General features: G+C 38.6%; 1 protein-coding gene across 8 annotated transcripts in view; it reads right to left on the bottom strand.

Annotated features, from left to right (window-relative positions):
- SNTG2 (syntrophin gamma 2) overlaps positions 1-23,715 on the bottom strand; it is a 400,470-nt gene that overhangs the window by 143,905 nt on the left and 232,850 nt on the right. For all 8 annotated transcript variants that reach the window (XM_063622870.1, XM_063622867.1, XM_063622865.1 and 5 more), the window contains exon 9: positions 4,844-4,971. In XM_063622870.1, the coding sequence (XP_063478940.1) occupies positions 4,844-4,971 (128 nt within the window). The remainder of the gene's footprint in view (positions 1-4,843; positions 4,972-23,715) is intronic.

Here is a 23,715-nt window from a genome sequence, read left to right on the forward strand (position 1 = left end):
TCACAGATCTATGGCCAATTGATTTCAACAAAAGTGCTAGGAACATATTATGAGGAAATGACAGTCTCTTCCATATATGGTGTTCAGAGAACTGGATATCCACATGTGGAAGAATGAAACCAGAACCTTATCTCACACCATATGCAAAAATCAACTCAAAATGGATTAAGGACTTAAATGTAAGACCTGAAACTATAAAACTACTAAAAGAAAATATAGGGAAAAGCTCCACGACTTTTATTTGGTTAATGATTTCTTGAATATGACCCAAAATCACAGGTGACAGAAGAAACAATATCTTTATGAGGTTTGCATGTTTGCTCTGTGTCTGCATGGGTTTTTCTAAGCACTCTGGTTTCCTCCCCACAAAGACGTGCAGATAAGGTTAATTGCTGTGTCCAAATGGTCCCAGGCTGAGTGGCTGTGGGAGTGTGTGAGCCGTCCTGCAGTGGGATGGCATCCTGTCCAGGGCTGTTGCCCAGCTTGAGCCCTGAGCTTCCAGCACAGACTCCAGTCTCCTCAACCCTGAATGAAATAATTGGGCAAATAATTATCTTACTTGTTTTTATTAATCTTTCTTAAATGTATGCATAGCTCATATTTATTTCAATGTTTAATATTTGAAGTGTTTTGGTCTTTATTTAGAAGTTTGGTGATATTTTGTGACCAAAAATATGCTGTCAGAATCTTACTCTTATTTATAGCTATTAGCCTATGGGAAAATTGGTTTCTTTATACATCTTTTCACTCCAAGTTGCAGTTTCTGAGGACCAATCAATGATGTCAAGTGAGTAAGTACTGTATTGTATATTTCAAAATTGCTAAAAGAGTAGATTTTAAATATTTTCACTACAAAAATGCTAAGGATGTGATGTTACTGATATGCCAAGTAGCTTGATTTAATTATTCCACAATGTAAACATGTATTGAAAGATAACATTGTACACTAATTATATATGATTATTATTTGTCAATTTTTAGAAAGGACCCAGAAGGTGGTGGTTATAGATTGAGGTCCTATACCTAGACAAGGACAGAGTCAGAGGGGACACACAGGATGCTGGCTTCCAACCTCTTCACCCTATTTATGTTTCCATTATATGATATCTAAAGGTTCCTCCTGGGCTACAGCTTACAGCTTTTGTTTTAGAATTCTAAAACCTGTTTGATTTAGAATTGACAATTTCTAAACTTATTCCTTACCCTCCTTAGACTGAGGAGCCCTCAGGAGAAGACACACAGGAATTTTAGAACTCCATCCGCTGGGATCAACACACCCATGTCTCTTCTCTTTTTCATCCATTTTAAAATGAGACCCAAGGAGCTTACAGGTAAGGTGGAGCTAAGAACAGCATCTCAGCCTCTAAATGGGACTTTACACAAATATGTTTCAGAACAAACAGGTTTTATAAAACTCATAGCTTAAGCCCTTATGCGTTTTATTATTTGCCCTTTCCTGCCCATACTAAGTCTTGCTTAAAAATCATAAAAAAGTCAGCAAAGCTAGTAACATATATTTGCCTTTATAAAACAAAATATTCTTGTCTTATGAAAAATTATAAACCTTTCCGTTTGCTGTTACAGTGTGTACTGGTCCGTTCTTGCACTGCTATAAAGAAATACCGGAGAATGGGTAATTTATAAAGAAAAGAGGCTTAACCGGCTCACAGTTCTGTAGTCTACATAGGAAGCATGGCAGCTTCTGCTTCTAAGGAAGCTTCAGGGAATTTCCAATCATGGTGGAAGGCAGAAGGTGAGCGAGACACCTTACATGGTAGGAGCAGGAGCAAGAGAGAGAGAGAGTGGGGAGGTGCCACACAGTTTTAAATGACCAGATATCAGGCGAACCCACTCACTGTCAGAAGCACAGCACCAAGGGAGATTTTGCTAACCCATTCATGACAATCTACCCCATGATCTAATCCCAGCAGGCCCCACCTCCAACATTGGGGAATACATTTCCACATGAGGTTTGGGTGGGGACACAGATCCAAACCAAATCAGTGTGTGATAGATTTTGTAACAGAAACATAATCTGAGGCTCAGGCAATCGGCTGACTTCTTGGGTTCCATTTCATTCTCCTGGATGTCATGTATTTATCTCAATGATTGTGGTATGAATGGCTTAGTGGGTCAAAATATTTTGTCACCAAGAATAACACATGTGTTTCTACATGTTCTCAAGCTGCCAGAATGGGTGGTCAAGTCTGCATTTAGTTAAGAATTACTAGTGATATGGTTTGGTTGTACCCCTGCCCAAATCTCATCCTGAATTGTAGCTCCCATAATTCCCACATGTCATGGGAGGGACCTGGTGGGAGGTAATTGAATCATATGGGTGGGTTTTTTTCTATGCTGTTCTCGTGATAGTGAATAAGAATCACGAGATCTGATGGTTTTATAAAGGGCAGTTTCCCTGCACACATGCTCTTCCCTGCCGCCATGGAAGACATGCCTTTTCTTCTCCTTTGCCTTCGGACATGATTGTGAGGCCTCCCCAGTCATGGAGAACTGTGAGTCCATTAGACCTCTTTTTCTTTACAAATTACCCAGTCTCAGGTTTTTCTTCATAGCAGTATGAAAATGGACTAATACAACTAAAGACCCTATCCTGTCCTCAGAGTAGGAGACATTCCATCTTATGACCTGAATTCATCCTTAAACCAAAGCTGGAATGGCCAATCTTCATCACATTCAATGGCAGATGGGCTAGGTAGTGTGTAATGAAGTTCAGTGGCTCTATTTTTCTAAAAACCCATTTAATTCAAATATGCTAATAGATAAATGTCATTTCACGCACTATTTCCCTCTTTGTCAAGACAGATACATGCCCAGATCTCTACTTGGTTCCCAAATTAACCCCAAACCAAAGAAACATGTTGTAAGAAAGCCACATGCACACATTTTAAAAGGAATTCACAGTGAGAGCACGAACTGTTAAAACATTTTGCTGTATTTTACAAATGGCTATTTACCTATCCATCTATCTGTATCTCTGTAATCTATCTATATTTCAGCCCCTCTATCACTGCAATAATTCACCTATGTATCTACAGTCAGATGTTATTTAATGATGGGGATACATTCTGAGAGATGTGTCATTAGGCGATTTTGTCATTGTGTTTACATCGGAGGGTGCACTTACAGAAACCTAGATTATACACGCTACTACACACCTAGGCTATATGGTATAGCCTATTGGTCCTAGGCTACAAACCTGTACAGCATGTGACTATGCTGAATGCTTACACAACTGTAACACAATCATATTTGGGTATCTAAATACACAAAAGCAAGTATCTGTGTATCTAAGCACATCTAAACTTAGAAAAGTGAAAGTAAAAATAGGGTATAAAAGTTAAAAAATGACACACCTGTGCAGGAAACTCACCATGAATACAGCCTTCAGGACTGGAAGTTGTTCTGGGTGAAGCCATGAGTGAGGAGTGAGTGAATGTGAAGGTCCAGGACATTACTGTTTCCTTTTATATGATTGGCACTGCGGTAGGTTTGTCTGTGTCAGCATCACCACAAACACATGAGTCATATCTTTAACTGTGAGGTTATGATGGTTGATGTCACCAGGCAGTAGGGATGTTCAGCTCTGTTACAATCTAATGGGACCACCATGGCATATGTGGTCTGTCCTTGACCAAAACATTATTATGCAGAACATTATCTATCTGTCGGTTGGTCAGTCTGTTTATCTATCTATCTATCTATCTATCTATCTATCTATCTATCTATCTATCTATCCACTTTATCTATCATCTCTCTATCTATCCACCCATAGTCACCTACCTATCTTTCCACTTCTCTAGCAATACACACATCTTTTACTAGGTTTGTCTCCCTTTACCAAAGATGGGCACAAATCTGAAAATCAAGCTTACTGTCCCTGTTCCTGCAGTGGGATCATAAACATCCTTCCACAGACATGAACATCCTTCGTGAGAGGCTGTACAGCTAATACCAATTAATATAGAAAACCTAATTCTAACCCTTCATGAAAAGCAATGTTTGCTAGACTTTTCCTTTCATCTAAGAACCAGGAAAGGGAATTTCAGGTTGTACTGTCTGCCCACCATACACACTATAGCCACACACATTCACACAGACCACACACACCACAGCCACACACATTCACACAGACCACACACACCACAGCCACACACATTCACACAGACCACACACACCACAGCCACACACATTCACACAGATGCACACACATTGTGGGACGTACGGTGCTCAATTAAAAAAAATTCCTTTGCTGACAGAAGGTTTGCTATTTCTACACATCCGTCTTAAGAACAGAAAAAGGAAATTCACCAACTCATTATTTGTGGGCTTTTCCACAGTGATTAAATAGCACAATTAGCCAAGCATACGTTTTTCTACTCGAAAAGCTATGGAAACATCAACTTTTATAGTTACATCTTTGAAATTATTTAATTAACCAAGCTCACAAGCTAGTTAGCATTTATTTAACATAGGTGCTGGTCTAACCCTCTCATTTTATTACTGAAGAAAAAGAGGCCCACAGAGTTTAAATGGCATTTCTAGAAACATCTGAGACTTGGACAAGAAGTCAGTCTTTATTTCCAGTCTAATTCTGTTAGCATCTAAAACTAAAAATAGAATTTCTTTTAGTAATGACTGTTTCGTGAGAAGTAACCATGCCACCTTGCCCTAGATAGAACTATTCTTAGTAATAAATTCACTGTTCTGATACCTGACTTCTAATGTCACAGTCAAGCGCTTTGGAGTAACCAGTGGCCTGTAGGAACTGGCAAAAGTGCACGGGGTTCATAAAATTTTCTCATCTCAGACAACGGTCACACACCTTAATTTTTCCGTTCCGGCTTTGTACCTTGAGATGCGAGCCATGGACAGAGGCACGGACAAGGTGTCCAGCCAGCGTTTTTCATATCTCGGGTCCTTAGCTATGGGCGAGGAAGGTGATGATGGAGCCTGTACAGAAGAAAGGAGAATGAAGCGTCACAGAGGCAGAGGAGGCTGCATGCAGGGAGAGGCATCCGCACGCACCTGGAACACACAACTCAAGTCCAACACATTTCAACTGATAAAAAGCAAGTGAGATCGTTTCTGAAAGATCTGGAAAGAAGTGCTCTTCTACCTGGATTTAAGACATTTTCTCCCTCTATTTTCTAACTGCAAATTGCATGAAAGAGAGGAAGCTGAAGAGAAGGAGAAGAGGGGCCTAAATTTGGAGGAAAAGTTGTAGACACAGCACTGGGCTCAGTGCATAGAGACCGTGAGAAAGACACAAAACCAAAACAACCTGAAATGTCCACTCAGCGAGTTTAGGTCGAGAGACACATGATAGAATGGCTGATGACATTCCAACGGGCATCCAGGTCATGGGTCTGCCTTATTATCGGTAGCAACGACTCTGTGCTGTGGTCAGAGCCAAGCCCAGATGGCAAAGTGGGGAGGCCTCGTCGGGTCTGCGGCTCTCGAGAGGAAGCCCATCTGGGAAGGTGAAGGAGCCATGCAACCACCATAGCACCAGGCAACAGCCCCGCGAGCGTCCAACAATGAAAGGGTCGGAACACGCAACAGCCCTGTGAGCGTCCAACAATGAAAGGGTCAGAGGTGGGTTCTGGGCCACAGGATACACCCATATCCCATTCCACGTTCTCAATGAGGAGCCTGAGCTGCCTGAACCATCTTGATCTCAGAGCCGGGCTCGCTATGAATGAACCAGGTGCTGCCGCCCCAGAGACCGGCAAGAACGCGCCTCACAGGTGTGCCCCACATTCATGGGCGTGCCTCACACTCACAGGTGTAACCCACGCTCACAGGCAAGCCCCACATTCACAAGACATTTCTGTTGTTTTAATTTGCTTCAGTGTCCACGTGAAACACCAGCCCTGAACTCCCGGCTCTGTGGACCACAGGGTCCAGGGACTGTTGCACCTGGAATCTGAGCATCTGTCTGCAAGAAGACTTTCTGTAGGCAGGGGCGCCGTGAGAAAACAGACCTGGGCTTTCCGGAGGCTCAGAAGGGTGGCATGAAGTGTCTTTCTTTCTTTCTTTTTTTTTTTTTTTGAGACGGAGTCTTGCTCTGTCACCCAGGCTGGAGTGCAGTGACGCGATCTCGGCTCACTGCAAGCTCCGCCTCCCGGGTTCACGCCATTCTCCTGCCTCAGCCTCTCCAAGTAGCTGGGACTACAGGCGCCCGCCACCACGCCTCGCTAATTTTTTTTTTTTGTATTTTTAGTAGAGACAAGGTTTCACCGTGGTCTCGATCTCCTGACCTCGTGATCCGCCCGCCTCGGCCTCCCAAAGTGCTGGGATTACAAGCGTGAGCCACCGCACCCGGCCTGAAGTGTCTTTCATACTTGCTTGTTCATAAGTATTAAGCTGCTGGGTGTTCACTATGTATTAGAATGTTATTTGAGACTTCATTCCTTATAAATGTATACTTTATACATTGGTTAATCCACCACTTAAAGAGCCAACCCTGTCCACCTCAAGTCTCCTCTGCAGTCAGCTTCACCTGCCCAAAAATAATGTCCCTAACAGTTCTGTGCCGCTGAACTGGCTCTGGTTGGTTTGTGGTGAGAGGAGACGGGGGCCATTCCCCAGGGTTTCTCATCAGATCCCAGGAACCTTGGAGGCTTCGCTTCCAGGTGGATGAGGTTTCCATGCGACTCTCTGCACAATGCTCACGCCTAACAGAAAGAGTGTGGTGATTTATTTTTCATCTTTGCTAATATATAAGCCCCTTTCTCATTCTCCTCCACCTCAAATCATCTTTGCATCCCTGCCCTAGGATTTTAGATGAAAGGCCTCTCACTCAATGCAGGTGGGGTGGGGAAATGGAGGCTGAGGGAGGGCTGGAGCATCATACAGAAGAGGCGGCATCGCCACCTACAGATGTGTCAGAAGGCAGAAAAAAAACTCACACAACCAGAGGTTGGGTTTGGGTTATCATCCTAACATTGTTTCTCTATATTTATTAATTCCATGGCCAATAGCTCAATAGCAAAAGTGGCAATATTGGAACATTCGAACTCTGAGCTGAATTTTACAGATATTCATTCATTGTTACCCTTTTCTGTTGGGCTCTAACTTCTGGTAAGAGAGTTGCCTTTGGTGCATGCACGAGAACGGCACTGAAATTCCTTCCGATCACCTGATCGGTATTTCATATTAGCTTTGCTGAAATACCATTTGTCTACATAGACCGCTGCAACCTGTGTAGGAATTCATTATAAATGACTGCATACTGCGGCACGGTTTTAGTTATCCCTATTCATTTAATTTTAACTGTAGTATTTGCATGTACAATAATAAATCTGTGCCATAGGAGTTCATCCTAGTAATGATGCTGTGTGTTTAGCCACATACTCTGTACCCCTTGTTGCTGATTCAAAGGTTTGCTACACTGTGCTGTTTTCAGAATTACTGGAATTATACTGCAAAGCCACCACTTAAAATTCATAGAGGATTCTACTATATAATACACAATATTTAAATAAACAAAACAGTATGCATCCTTTCATAAAATCAGTTGAAGATTGCTTTTCAAAAGTGTAGGATCAAAAGCAATTCCCCATTAAGAAAACCCATTTTTTATTCATAAAATCAGGCTGCACGCAGAGCTTGTCAGCGCAGCTTTGCCTCCAGACTGTGGACTTTCATAGGATGCTTTTCACTCAGAGGCCACTGATAAACCCTGAATTTCACGTCCCATTGAATGTACTTTCCTCTGGAAAAGCATTTTGCACAATCTGGAGAAAATATTTTCTATAACCTAGCAGCTAGGGGAGAAGTCAGGTCTCTGTGAGCTAACGCTTAGCTCAGCGGGGTCAAATGCTCCCATCTACTGAGGGCCAAGGAGAAGGAACACGCCAGTGTTACCCCCTCTGCAGGTCCTTCCTCTCCAGCTGCCCCAGCACACCCAGCTCTTTGCTCTCTGCAGTCACAAGCTGGCACTGACATTGGAGGAAATGCCTCCAGCGTCCTCTCCTTGGGGAAGAGCATGTGCAGGGTGCCCGGAAAGGCCTTCTGGTCCTGTGCCCGCCTCCCACACAGGCATCTCCAAAGTCAGCTCAAGGTAGGCGCTGCTCATTTGAGCAAACCCCACTCTGACAGAGTTCATGTCCTGCAGAAAGCAGAGCCTCGTGTTTCTCATCGTGGTCCCAAATCTTACATCAACTCAATAGCTTGCAGATATAATGAGGCATGTTCCTACCAGCTGATCACAAACCCTATAGCTTGTACCTGTCAGCTTTTTGTAATCTTGCTGCTTCCAACAGGAATGCAGAGCTCAGCATTTCCAGGGTTGCAAAAGCATCTGCATCTATCCATGGCAGTGGAAACCAACTTTAGATGAGGAACAAAACAGAACATATTTTCCTCTATTTAATTTACGATGCCGTCAAAAGTTGCCAAAGAACTGACCCCCAAAAGCCATCCTGTAGCATTTATATGTGACTGACCAACCAACTCACAGGGCATTTACTACGAGATGCCACAGTTAATTATAAGATTGTCAATCAAAAAAATTAGAGAAAGACATCTCCCAATACACTGAATGTATACAAGAATTAGAAGAACGGATTATAACCAAAAATGCAAGCCACACGTGTTTCAAAGAATGGAGGGCGAGGGGGAGCCTGTACTGGCGGAGATGTTCACGTGAGCTGCCTGGAGACGGAGGCCATCAGGTTCAGAGACTCAAAGCAAGAATTGGCGTCAGGTCACTGGGCAGGTGCTCTTTCTAAAGCATTCAGATTGTTGCAGTCCCCAAGAAGGAACCTGTGAGGTTATTTTAGAAGTTTTCAAGACAGCCTTCATCTCAGACATGCAAGCATGAGCTCCCCCACTCTGCATTCTCCCAGCTCTGTTCTTTGGGGATGGCAAAAAGTGATTTCGTCCTGAGATCTGCAGCACTCACAAGATAAACATTCTGAATGGAGGCAGATCTCTAGAGGGCACTGTGCCCAGATGGATGCATTTTGAAAACTCAAGAAAAATTGAGTACTTTTAACATACTCTTTATAAAGTTACTGGAAATGAATAGAAGTAGATGAAAGCAAAACCTCCAAATATTTCAACCACTTACAAGGCTCCCAGTTTAATATAAACTGCATATCATCCCAGCATTTCTGCATCCTCAAGGCATGTATGTATGGACACATAGTAGTGTTTGGAGCACACTCTTAAGTCTATGTTCTCTGATTATCATAGAAATACAACCACATTCTAGAAAAGATGGGAAATATAAAAAGGTTAAAAAAACCTTATCACCCATTTTGTATATTTCGCATGGTCTTTTTCTATTTGGTTTTCAAAAGTTAAGATCATACTGCACATAATAATTTTTAAAGACATATAAGAAAATAATATTTTTAGATCATAGAAAATAAAAAGTGGAATCTGAAGACAAATCTTTGCTTTCAGGAGGCTTCTGAGCCTTTCTGCTTTAATAATAATAATTTCTTGAATATAAAAAAGACTCCCAGTGAATGCCTGAAAACTGTGGATAGTACCAAACCATATAGATATATACTATGCTTTTTTCCTATACACACACACTTATAATAAAGTTTAATTTATAAATTAGGCCCTGTAAGAGATTAACAACAACTGCTAATACAATAGAGGAATTACATCACTATTCTGTAAAGAACGTGATGAGAATGTGGTCTCTCTATAAAGATCTATTTACCGTACTCCTCCTTCTCCTTGTGATGAGGGGATGGAGCAGTGTGTGCACAAGGTTTCATCAGCTACTCAGAATGTGCATAATTTAAAACTTATGATTGTTTATTTCTGGGATTTTTCATGTAATATTTCAGAATGTGCTTGATTACAGGTAACTGAAACTGAGGAAAGCAAAACTACAGATAAGAAAGGCATCATCATACACTTGGTGTTTTAATACTTTGTGTTTAAATAAGAGGTTGAAGCCAACTTTTTAGATGTTGCTGTATTTTCTACAGTGAATGACTGAAAAGCTTTGCACTTTTATTTGTAATTGAAATATATTGAGGCATAAATGGCATACAATAACATGTGCAGATTTTAAGTGCACAGTTTGATGAGTTTTGTCAAATAGACATAGCCCATGCAGCCCAAATCCAAATTATGAAACGCAGTATTTCTACCTCATCCACATAACACCTACCCCCATGATACTTCCTCTGTGCCTGTTTGCAGGCAATCCCTCCAGCCTAAGGTAGTCACTGATCTGATTTCTGCTGTTATAGACTAATTTTGCTGCTTTAGAACTCGGTATTAATCGAATGATGCACTATCACTGTGTGTAAGCCTTTCTTCTCTCAGCATAAAGCCTGGGAGATGCATTCATGTTAATGTGCGTGTCAGCAGATTATTCATTTTTATCCATTCACCTGTTGAAAGAGATCTGAGTTGTTTCTTGCTTGAGGATATTATAAATAATGTTGCTATGCTGTCATCTAAATTTGGATTTTGAATGTTGTACGAAGCTTGCATTCCTGAAACAAACCCCATTTTTTTCATGATACATGATCCTTCTTTTGATTTGTTAATATGTTATTGAAGAATTTCTGCATCTACATGCATGAGGGCTATTGGTCCGTATATATACATATACATATACACACACACACACACACATACACACACACACACATATATATATTTTTTGAGACAAGGTCTCACTCTGTTGCACAGACTGGAGTGCAATGGTGTGATCTCAGCTCACTGCAACTCCAGCTTCCTGGGTTCAAACAATTCTCGTGCCCCAGCCTGCTAAGAAGCTGAGATTACAGATACGCACCACCACGCCTGGCTTTTTTTTTTTTTTAAGTAGAGATGGGGTTTCATCATGTTGGCCAGGCTGGTCTCAAACTCCTGGCCTCAAGTGACCCTCCCTCCTCTGCCTCCCAAAGTGCTGGGATTACAAGTGTGAGCCACTGTGCCCGGCCTGTGTAACATTTGTCACTCTTAAATCTCAGTGGAATGTTTTGGTATCAGTGTTATCCCAGTTTCACAGAGTTATCTGGGATTCATTTCAACCTGCTCTATTTTCTGAAAGAGTTAGAAAAGTGTACATATTATTTATTTGAAAGAATTCACCAATTGCAGGATACTTGAGTTTTGTATAAATCTTTTTCGTCCTAAGTAGGCGATCATGGCCCAGCATTCGATCTATCTTGTTGAATGTTCCATGCTCACTTGAAAAGAAAGTGCATTCTGGAGACTTTGGATCCAGGACTCTATAAATGTCAGTGAGGTCCCAGTTGATTCATATGGTAGAGTAGTTCTTCTACATCTTTACTAATGTTTTTGTCTATCCGTCCTATTAAAATCTCCCATTTTGATTGTGGATTTCTCTGTATTTTTCCCATCTCTGCCAGTTTTTGGTTTGTATTTGGAAGCTCTGTTATAAGGTATGTACCATATTTACAATTATTATGTTTTCCTGATGAACTAATATGATTTTTAAATCATAATAAAATGTTCCTCTTGCAAACATTTCTTATTTTGAAGACCACTCATCAAATATTAATAGACCAATATTTTTATGGTTATTGTTTATAAAATATATGCTCTCTATTCTTCTAATTCCCACCTGTGGGTATCTTTATATTTAAATTATATTTTCTGTATACACCATACAGTTGGATGTTGCTTTTTTAAAAATCCAGTCTGACAACTTCTACCTTTTAATTAAAATGTTTAGTCCATTTATATTTAATGTGATTCTCATAATGCTGGGCTTAATTACATATTGCTATTGGTCTTTTTGTTCCCCTGGATTTTTTCTATTCTGTTGAACAAATTCTTCTTTATAAAGGGTAAATCATTTTTTTCATGTTCCTCTTTTATCTCCTCATTGACTGTAGGGGTCATAATATGCATTCTTAATACATCAGTGTTTCTTTAGAGTCAATATTGTATCCCTTTAAACTTCATATTGACACATCAATCTTCCCATACCTCACTTCACAAATATAAAAACCTCAAAATAGAACAATTTAATTTAACTGACTGTGCCCTTGGTTCTATTTTTGCTGTATCTTTTACTTCTACATACATTATGAAGTCCACTTTACTGTGTCATCATCTTGTCCTTTAAAGTATTATTTATCTGAAAGAAAACTGAGAAAAGAAACAGTTTATATTGGATATTTTATATACATACCCACCTATTTGCCATTCATAGTGCTCTTCACTTCTTCCTATGTACCCAAGTTTCCACATGGTTTAATGTCCTTCTAGCTTGAAGAGCATGTTTTAGTATTTCTTGTAGTGTAGGTCTACTGGCAACATTTTCTCTCAACTTGAATTTATTTTTAAAAATACGCTTTTTTATCATCTGGCTTCTTCCTAAACCTTCTCTTCTTCCTTGGTTTTCAACAGTTTGACTGTGATATGCCTACATAGTTTTCTTTGTGTCCATCTTGCTTCATGTTCACTCCTATTCTTTGCATTCTTATTCTCATTCTGGGACTCCATGATATGTAACTCAGACCACTGGAGGTGTCCCACAAGTCTCTGATTCTCAGTTCATTTACTTTTATTTCTTTTGCCCATTTTTATTAACACATAGTATTTTCACACATTTTTGGGGTGTATGTGATATTTTGATACATGCATATGATGCACAATGATCAAAACGAGGTATTAAAAATCCATCACCTCAAACATTTATCATTTCATTGTGTTGGGAACATTTCAGATATTTTCTTCTAAGTATTTTGAAATATGCATTTCAAATGCATATTCCTCCATAAGCCATATAGAATTTGAAATATGCATTTCAAAACACCTAGAAGAAAATATGTGAAATGTCCCCAACACAATATATTTCTATTAACTATGTTAACAATAGAACTTATCCCTTCTATCTAATTGTACGTTTGTACCCACTAATCAACTTCTCTTCACCACCCCCCACACCCTTTCCAGCCTCTGATAACCATCCTTCTACCCTCTACTTCATGAAATCAACTTTTTTAGCTCTTACTATATGAGTGATAACATGTGATATTTGTCTTTCTGTGCCTAGATTATTTCACTTAGTATAATGACCTCCAGTTCCATCCATGTCGCTGTGGATGACAGGATTTTATTATTTTATGGTTGAATAGTATTTCATTATGTATATATACCATATTTTTCTCATCTATTCATCTAATAATGGACACTTAGGTTGACACCACATTTACTCTTGTGGATAATGATGCAATAAACATGGGGGTACAGGTATCCCTTTGATATACTGATTTCCTTTCCTTTCAATAAATACCCACTAGTGGGATTGCTGAATCATATGGTAGCTCTATTTTTAGTTTTCTGAAGAGCTTCCATACTGTTTTCCAGAGTGGTTGTACTAATGTACATTTCTAAAAACAGTGTATAAGACTTCTATTTTCTCCTCATCCTTCCAGAGTCTGTAATTTTTCTAAAATCCTTTTTATAATAACCATTCTAACTGGGGTAAGATAATATTTCATCATGATTTTGATTTTCATTTCCCTGATGATTAGTAAAGCTAAGCATTTTTTTCATACATCTGTTAGTTGGCCATTTGTTGGCCTATAGGCCATATGTCTTCTTTTGAGAATTTTCTATTCAGATACTTTGCCCAGTATTAATAGGATTAGTTTGTTTTTCTTATTGTTTTTGCTGTTGAGTCCCTTGTATATTCTGGATATTAGTCTCTTGTCGAATGAATAGTTTGCAAATATTTTTCTCATTACATATATTGTTGCTGCACTCTGTTATTCCTTTGTTGTGCAGAAGCTTTTTAGTTTAATACAGTTCCATTTGTCTATTTTTAAAAAATTTTTGTTGTCAGTGCTTTTGAGGTCTTAGTCATAAAATCTTTTCCTAAACCAGCCTCCTGAAGTGTTTCTACTATGTTTACTTCTAGTAGTTTTATAATTTTGGATCTCACATTTAAGCTTTTAATCCACTTTGAATTGATTTTTTAATATGGTGAGAAATAGGGGTCCAGTTTCATTTTTCCACAGATGAATATCCAGCTTTCCCAGAACCATGTATTGAAGAGAGTATCCTTTCACCAATGTATGTTCTTGGTACCTTTGTCAAAAATTAGTTGGCTACCAATATGTGTATTTATTTCTAAGTTTTCTATTATATTTTATTGGTCTCTGTGTCTGTTTTTATACCAGTACCATGCTGTTTTCATTACTATAGCTCTGTAGTGTATTTCAAAGTCATTCTGCTCTTTTTGCTTAAGTTCTGTTCTTTTTGCTTAAGATAGCTTTGGCTATTCATGCTCTTTTGTGGTTCCATACAAATTAATAAAATTATATCTTCTATTTCTGTAAAGAATTTTATTGGTATTTTTATAGGGATTGCATTAAGTCTGTAAAATGCTTTAGGAAATATGGTCATTTTAACTATATTAATTCTTTTGATCCATGAATATGAGATGTCTTTCCATTAGTTTGTGTTTTCTTCAATTTCTTTCAACAACGTTTTGTAGTTTTTCTTGTAGAGGTCATTTACCTCTTTGATTAAACTTATTCCTAAATATTTTTTCATAGCTATTGTGAAAGGGATTGGTGTCTTGATTTCTTTTTCAGCTGGTTTGTTATTGGTATTGAGAAATGCTACTGGTTTTTGTGCATTCATTCTTTATCCTGCAACTTTCCTGAAATATTTTATTAGTATTAAGAGTTTTTTGGTGAAGTCTTCAGGTTTTACTATATATAAGATCATGTCATCTGCAAAGAGGGACAATTTAACTTCCTATTTTTCAATGTGAATGCCTTCTGTTTCTTTCTCCTGCTTCAATGTTCTGTCTAGGACTTCCAGTACTATGCTGAACAGGAGTGATAAAAATGGGCATCTTTGTCTTATTACAATTTTTAGAGGAAAGCCTTTCAGCTTTTCCCCATTCACTACAATACTAGTCATGGGCCTGTCATATATGACCTTATGTTGAAGTTTATCCCTTCCCTAATTTGAGTACTTTTATCATAAAGCATTATTGAATTCTATCAAATGCTTTTTCTGCTTCTACTGAGATGGTCATATGGTTTTTGCTCTTTATTATGTTGATGTGATGTGTCATATTTATTGATTTGCATATATTTAACTATCCTTACATCTCTGGGATGAATCTTGCTTGATGATGGTATGTTACCTTTTTTATGTGTTGTTGGATTAGGTCTGCTAGTTTTTTTATTGAGGGTTTTTGTGTCTATGTTCATCAGAAATATTGGCCTGTTGTTTCCTTTCTTTGTTGTGTCCTTTTCAGGTTTTTGCATTAGGTAATGCGGGCATTGTAGAATGAGTTAGGAAAAAATCCCTACTCTTCAATTTTTGAAGTAGTTTAAGAAGTATGGATGTTAGTTCTTCTTTGTAAGTTTGAAAGAATTCAGAAGTAAAACCATCCAGTCCTGGGCTTTCTTTGTTGGGAGAGTTTATTACTGATCCAACCTTGTTACTTGTTATTGGTCTATTCAGGTTTTAGACTTTTTTTCATGGTTCAATCTTGGTAGGTTGTATATTTCTAGGAATTTATCTATTTTCTCTGTTTTCCAATTTGTTAGCATATAGTGGTTAATAATAGTCTCTGATGATTCTTTGTGTATCTTTGGAATCTGCTTCAAAATCTTTTTTGTTTCTAATTTTACTTGGATCTGCTATTTTTGTTAGTCTAGCTAGCAGTTTATCAATTTTATCTTACTAAAAAACTTTGTTTTATTAATCTTCGTACTTTTTTAGTCTCTATTTAATTCTGCTCTGATCTTTGTATTATTTTTCCCTTCTGCTAATTTTGGCTTTAGTTTGTTCTTGTTTTCCCATTCTTTAGGCTAACGATAAGGTTGTTTATTTGACTTTTTTTTTACGTTTTTCGATGTATGTCTCTTATTTGTTATATAGTTTCCACTTAGTCCTGTTATTGCTACATCCTATAGGTTTTGGTATATTGTGTGTCAGATATACTTTCTGCTTAGTATTGTTTTTGCTATATCCTATAGATTTTCGTATATTGTGTTTCAGTTTTCATTTGTTTCAATAATGTTTTTTACCTCCTTCTTAAATTCTTTATTGACCCAATGGTTGTTAAGGGGCATGTAGTTTAATTTTCATGTATTTATATAGGTATAGTTTCTAAGGTTCTTCTTATTTTTTCTAGTTTATTCCATTGTGTTCTAAGAAGATATTTCATATAGTTTTCATTCTTATAAATTTGTTCCCACCTTTTTTTTGTGGCCTAACATATGATCTATCCCAGCAATTGTTCTGTGTGCTGATGAGAACAATGTGTGTTCTGCAGCAATTAAAAAAAGTTCTGTAAATATCTGTTAGATCCATTTAGTCTAAAGTACAAGTTAAATCCAATGCTTCCCTGTTGATTTTCTGTCTAGATAATCTGTCTAATGCTGAGAAAGCAGTGTTGAAATCCCCAGTTATTTTCATATTGGAGTTTATTTCATTATTTAGAACTAATAAATAGTTGCTATATATTTCTGGGTGCTCTGGGTCGGGCATGTTGGCTCATGCCTGTAATCCAGCACTTTGGGAGGCTGAGGCAGGTGGATCACTTGAGCCCGGGAGTTTGACACCATCCTGGGCAACATGGCAACACTTCATCCCTACCAAAGTACAAAAATTAGCTTCCTGAGCCCAGGAAGGTTGAAGCTGCAGTAAGCCATGATTGTGCCACTGCACCCCAGACTGAGTGACAGTCTGTATCAAATATATATATATATATATATATATATATATATATGTATACATATATATGCATATATATGTATACATATATATTTGATACAGGGTCTCACTGTATCAAATCTCACTGCATATATATACGTATATATATGCATATATACGTATATATGTATACATATGTGCATATACATATATATGTATACATATGTGCATATACGTATATATGTATACATATGTGCACATACGTATATATGTATATATGTGTATATATGTATAATGTATATATATGTATATATGTATATATGTGTATGTATGTGTATATATGTGTATATATATGTATATATATGCATGCTCTGGAATTGGGTGCATGTGTATTTAGAATTTTTATAGACTTTTGATGAATTGATCCTTTTATCATTTTATAATGATCTTCTTTGTGTCTTTTTTTTTTTGACTTAAAGTCTATTTTATCTGATATAATTATAGTTGCTTCTGTTCATTTTTGGTTTCCATTTGTATAGAATAGCTTTTTCTATTCCTTCACTTTCAGGTAATAAATGTATTTACAAGTGAAGTGAGTTTCTGGTGGGCAGCATATAATTGGGTCATTTCATTGTTGTTGCACCTATTAATCCAGTCTGTATCTTTTAAGTGGGAAATTTAATTCATTTACATTTAAGGTAGTTATTGATAGGTGAGGACTTATTTGTGTCATTTTGTTAATTGTTTTCTGGTTGTGTATATCATTTTTTCCTTTCTTTCTCACTGTTTATCATTGCAGTTTGGTGGTTTTCTGTAGTGGTTAACACTTGAGTCTTTTCTCTTTTTCATTTACGTGTCTGCTCTACCAATGAGTTTTAAACTTTCATGTTTTTTCATGATGGTAGATGTGGTCCTTTCACTTCCAGGTGTAGGGCTTCCTTAATCATTTTGTGTAGAACCACTCTAATGGTGACTAATTTTATGTTTTTGCTTGTCTGAGAAGACTTCATTTCTCTTTCATTTTTGAAGATAGCTTTTCTAGGTGCAGTATTCTTGGCTAGAAGTGTTTTTTTTTTTCTTTCAGTACTTTGAATGTATCATCTCATTTTCTACCAGCTTGTATGATTTTTGCTGATAAATCAACTGATGGCATGATGGAGGTTCTCCCTTATATGTGACTTGCTGCTTTTCTCTTGCTGTTTTCAGAATTCTCTTTTTATCTTTTACTTTTGACAGTTTGACCATACTATACCACGAAGAAGACCTTTTTGGGTTGATTCTATTTGGTGATTGTTAAGCTTTCTATATCCAGATGTCTAAATCTTTTGCCAGACTTGAGAAGCTTTCAGCTCTTATTTTATTAAACAGGTTTTCTATGCCTTTGCTCATCTCTTCTCCATCTGGAACACATGAAATTGAAATATTTAATCATTTTATTGTGTCCCAAATGTCATCTAGGTTTTCTTCATTCTTTTTAGTTTTTTCTTTTGTTTGTCTGACTGGGTTATTTCAGAAGACCTGTCTTCAAGTTCAGAAATTCATTATTTTGCTTGATCTACTTTATTGCTGAAGTTCTCATTTGTATTTTTTACATCATCCATTGAGTTATTGAGTTCTAAGATTTCTGTTTGTTTCCTTGTTTTATTTTATTATTATACATTAAGTTTTAGGGTACATGTGCACAATATGCAGGTTTGTTACATATGTATCCATGTGCCATGTTGTTGTGCTGCACCCATTAACTCGTCATTTAGCATTAAGTATATCTCCTAATGCTGTCCCTCCCCCCTCCCCTCACCCCACAACAGTCCCCGGAGTGTGATGTTCCCCTTCCTGTGTCCATGTGTTCTGATTGTTCAATTCCCACCTGTGAGAGAGAACATACGGGGTTTGGTTTTTTATCCTTGCGATAGTTTACTGAGAATGATGGTTTCCAGTTTCATCCATGTCCCTACAAAGACATGAACTCATCATTTTTTATGGCTGCATAGTATTCCATGGTGTATATGTGCCACATTTTCTTAATCCAGTCTGTCACTGTTGGACATTTGGGTTGGTTCCAAGTCTTTGCTATTGTGAATAGTGCTGCAATAAACATACGTGTGCATGTGTCTTTATAGCAGCATGATTTATAGTCCTTTGGGTATATACCCAGTAATGGGATGGCTGGGTCAAATGGTATTTCTAGTTCTAGATCCCCGAGGAATCGCCACACTGACTTCCACAATGGTTGAACTAGTTTACTGTCCCACCAACAGTGTAAAAGTGTTCCTATTTCTCCACATCCTCTCCAGCACCTGTTGTTTCCTGACTTTTTAATGATGGCCATTCTAACTGGTGTGAGATGGTATCTCATTGTGGTTTTGATTTGCATTTCTCTGATGGCCAGTGATGATGAGCATTTTTTCATGTGTTTTTTGGCTGCACAAATGTCTGCTTTTGAGAAGTGTCTGTTCATGTCCTTTGCCCACTTTTTGATGGGGTTGTTTTTTTCTTTTAAATTTGTTTGAGTTCATTGTAGATTCTGGATATTAGCCCTTTGTCAGATGAGTAGGTTGTGAAAATTTTCTCCCATTTTTTGTAGGTTGCCTGTTCACTCTGATGGTAGTTTCTTTTGCTGTGCAGAAGCTCTTTAGTTTAATTAGATCCCATTTGTCAATTTTGGCTTTTGTTGCCATTGCTTTTGATGTTTCAGACATAAAGTCCTTGCCCATGCCTATGTCCTGAATGGTATTGCCTAGGTTTTCTTCTAGGGTTTTTATGGTTTTAGGTCTAACATGTAAGTCTTTAATCCATCTTGAATTAACTTTTGTATAAGGTGTAAGGAAGGGATCCAGTTTCAGCTTTCTACATATGGCTAGCCAGTTTTCCCAGCACCATTTATTAAATAGGGAATCCTTTCCCCATTTCTTGTTTTTGTCAGGTTTGTCAAAGATCAGATAGTTTTATTTCTTTGGTAAATTTCGTGGTATTATCAAAAGTATTTGATATTGAGTATTCTAACCTAACTTGGAGTCTGAAACTATAAAGCAGTTACTCACTGGAGATTAAGAAGAAGGTGATACACAAAGTTTGAGTTATGCACGACACACACAAAAAAGTTTCCAAACTCAAACTATTATATACTGTAGGCCTTTAGAGTTAACTTCTTCATGGTATGCTGTAATATCATGATGTTATTTTTAGATTATCCCAACAATGTGAGTTTAATTTTTTTTCCTGATCAATAAAGATAATCACTAAACCCAGGAAAATAGTTAATCTTTAGTAACATAATATCCACAACTTCATGTTCAATTAAAAATAATTATGCCTTGGGCAAAGACTTGATGACTAAAACACCAAAAGCAATGGCAACAAAAGCCAAAATAGACAAATGGGATCTGATTAAACTAAAGGGCTTCTGCACAGCAAAAGAAACTACCATCAGAGTGAACAGGCAGCCTACAGAATGGGAGAAAATTTTTGCAATCTACTCATCTGACAAAGGGCTAATATCCAGAATCTACAAATAACTTAAACAGATTTACAAGAAAAAAACAAATAACCCCATCAAAAAGTGGGCAACAGATATGAACAGACACTTCTCCAAAGAAGACATTTATGCAGCCAACAACCATATGAAAAAAAGCTCATCATCACTAGTCATTAGAGAAATGCAAATCAAAACCACAATGAGATACCATCTCACGTCAGTTGGAATGGCGATCATTAAAAAGGAAACAACAGATGCTGGAGAGGATGTGGAGAAATAGGAATGCTTTTACACTGTTGGTGGGAGTATAGATTAGTTCAACCATTGTGGAAGACAGTGTGGCAACTCCTCAAGGATCTAGAACTAGAACTACCATTTGACCCAGCAATCCCATTACTGGATATATACACAAAGGATTATAAACAATTCTACCATAAAGACACATGCACATACATTTATTGTGGAACTGTTCACAATAGCAAAGACTTGGAACCAACCTAAATGCCCATCAAAGATAGACTGGATAAAGAAAATGTGCCACATATACACCATGGAGTACTATGCAGCCATTAAAAAGGATGAATTCATGTCTTTTGCAGGGACATGGATGACGCTGGAAACCATCATTCTCTGCAAATTAACGCAAGAACAGAAAACCAAACACTGCATGTTCTCGCTCATAAGTGGGAGTTGAACAATGAAAACACTTGGACACAGCGAGGGGAACATCATACACTGGGGCCTGTTGTCGAGTGGGGGACTAGTGGAGGGATAGCATTAGGAGAAATACCTAACGTAGATGGCGGGTTGATGGCAGCAATACAACATCGCTAAGAAATCTTAGTTGAAAGTGGCCAAAACTGTAAAATATTGGCCAGGAAGAATCAACCAATGTGGTACCTACAGGGCCTTTAGTTCTTTGAGGAAATCTGAAATATTTACGTGCCTAAGAAGTTCTAAGAACGATTCCTACATTCCTATACTTTAAATGTGTGAATATATGTGATTTTCACAGCTGTATGTGGTCACAAGGTGAAACTGCCTGAGGCCATTGCTGGGAGTTTGTAAACTACACCTGGAAAACCCAGAATCCAGCAGGACACGGAGAAAGACAATACTCTAGACCATCCCCAGCGCTTTCTCCCCCATCCTGACCATGCTTCTTCCCTTGTGCAGAGCTCACTCTGCTTCCTCCTACTTCTAACTCTCTGGGAGTTACAGCTTCATTTAAAGAGAGGATAATGGGTGATAAAAAATGAAAAGTGGAAACAACACTCTTTTGCTACTTCCAACAATAATCACTAATGTGTTAGAGGAAAGGCTGCCAGGATTACTGCCCTGTGCACACCTGGTCCAGTGCATACCTCATCCGCACACCCTGGGCCTGGGGATGGGAGACAGACTGACTGGAGGGAGATGGGGGTCCGACAGAGCTAAGGTGCCCACACTGTGGCCTGCAGCCAAAGCTCCCCTCGGAATGTCAGAACAGACCAACTACAAATCAAGGTCTTAATAACAGTGAGAAGTTGTTTTGTTTTGTTTTCATGTGTTCAGAGTTACTCTGGTGGATGTAAAGTGTGGTCAGGAATCTAAAGTGTAAACCGTGTTCACCTAGAAACATGCAGTAGATGGTGAATTCTTGGTCTTTATAAAAATAAATTTACTTCTACCCTTTGCTGTCAGGCGAGAGCCCAGCAATGCTCAGGACTTTCTTCTTTGTGGCTAAAAAGAAACTGGAAACCCATGTCCAAAATGTAACACATAAAAATTTTTTTTTCTTCTTTATTCAGGGGAGACGTATTCTGCAATCCTGAGGCAGGTCCATCACTGTGGCCACTAGCAGTGAGTGTTTTAAACGATTTCCTTTTCAGTACAGCGGCAGACTTCTAAAATACGTGTTGCTCATTTAGTATCTCAGAAAAATAAATGGACAAGCGAACCATCAAACAAAAGCAGGCAGGTCCTCGGGTATCAGTGATGAAGCCTGGGCTGAGCTTTCCAATCCTTTTCATCGGGTGGTGAGCAGCTGTCTGCAGAGCTCTAGGAGGGAGAGCTTTCCCCAGGTGTGCCGAGAGCCTCCCCAGTTGGCCACCTGCCACCTGAGAAAACTCAGGAGGTTCTGGGAGGTCCCCACGGCTTGGCAGGAGTCACCCATTCCCGTTTCAGAGCCACCTATTTTAAAGAGCAACTTAGAAACAGAACAAAGAGTTCTGAATTTGGGATAGAATGGTGAAGCTATTACAACAAGGAGGAATTTGGGGGGCCTGCTGCAGACTGTGTAATGGGGCCACAGCCCCTGCCCTGCCTCCCTGCCATGCCGCAAGCATCCTCAGCAGCCCCTTCCTCCCTGAGCCCCTCGTAGAGGGGTCTCCAGTATGGCCTCTGTGAGCCTTTCACATGGACCAGCTGAACACAGAGGCTGACCTGCAGGTACCTGGCTGCTCTCTTCCACCCACTACCCAGAGAACAGGGCACCTTCTGATTAACAGGACAAATTGTGTGGAAACATTCCTTTATCCGCCATAAATCGGACAGTGAACGTACACATTTTATCATCACAAAAGCTCTAGAACAGGTGCCCAAATTCTGCTCAATGAAATGCAATTTTTGCTGGTCTATTCCACCAGGGGAGGGTGTAGGAGGGAGGGTGTGGTCAGATGAGTCCGAGAAGTCCCCTTAGCACGTTTTCCCTTGGAGCAACACAACTGATTAACGCAGGCTTGAGATTTCCTGCACGAAGGAAGCTGGTCTCACATTGTTCCAACCAGATGATGATGATGACGATTTGAGATGGAGCCTTGCTTTAATTCTAGAAAACATCATGTGTTTTCTAAAATTAAAAAATTAATTTACCAATAATTAAATTTCTTGATTCCACTTGAAAATACTGACAAATTTCATCACACGACTGTGTCACCACATAGTTATTTTCCTATTCTTGAGAAGTTAGATTAAATCTACTTCTCTTATTGCACCGCACTGGCTAGGGAACACCCCTTGCAGTAAATCCCTGGGTGTGGATTCTATGGTGAAGACACAAGGGTCTGTAATGATCTTGGCACCCGCTGCAGAGCACTCTCCAGAACGCTGCTTCCTGCACTCAGACCTTTCTAAGTCACCTAAACAGAAAACACAGCCGTGAAACAGAACCTTTTGTGGCAACCACGTTCCCAACTCCCTCTGCCCCACATCATCTGGCTCTGACTCCTGGGATTTCAATGCCTTCTGGGCCCAATCCTTCTATCTCCTCAGAGCCCATGCATGGTTCTTAACAGAGCTGCTGTTTATGTACAACTACTTCATTTTTATCTAAAAATATGTTAATGTATTGGGAAGGAAACAATTTACTGTCTTCTGCCAAGCAACCCCCTTTCCAGTTTGAAGATCCTAAGTTATTTATTTAAATGTCTATCATCGCTTCTATCAGCTACATTTTAAATGTTTATATTTTATACATAGATAAATAACATATACATACATACTTATGTACATATATAATATATAAAGTTATAAAGCATAAAATAAAATTAAAATGAAAACAATAAAGCTACCACTGGACTAACAAATCAGAACTTTTT

The sequence above is a fragment of the Symphalangus syndactylus genome, chromosome 18 (genome assembly GCF_028878055.3).
Source record: "Symphalangus syndactylus isolate Jambi chromosome 18, NHGRI_mSymSyn1-v2.1_pri, whole genome shotgun sequence".
Lineage (NCBI taxonomy): Eukaryota > Metazoa > Chordata > Mammalia > Primates > Hylobatidae > Symphalangus > Symphalangus syndactylus.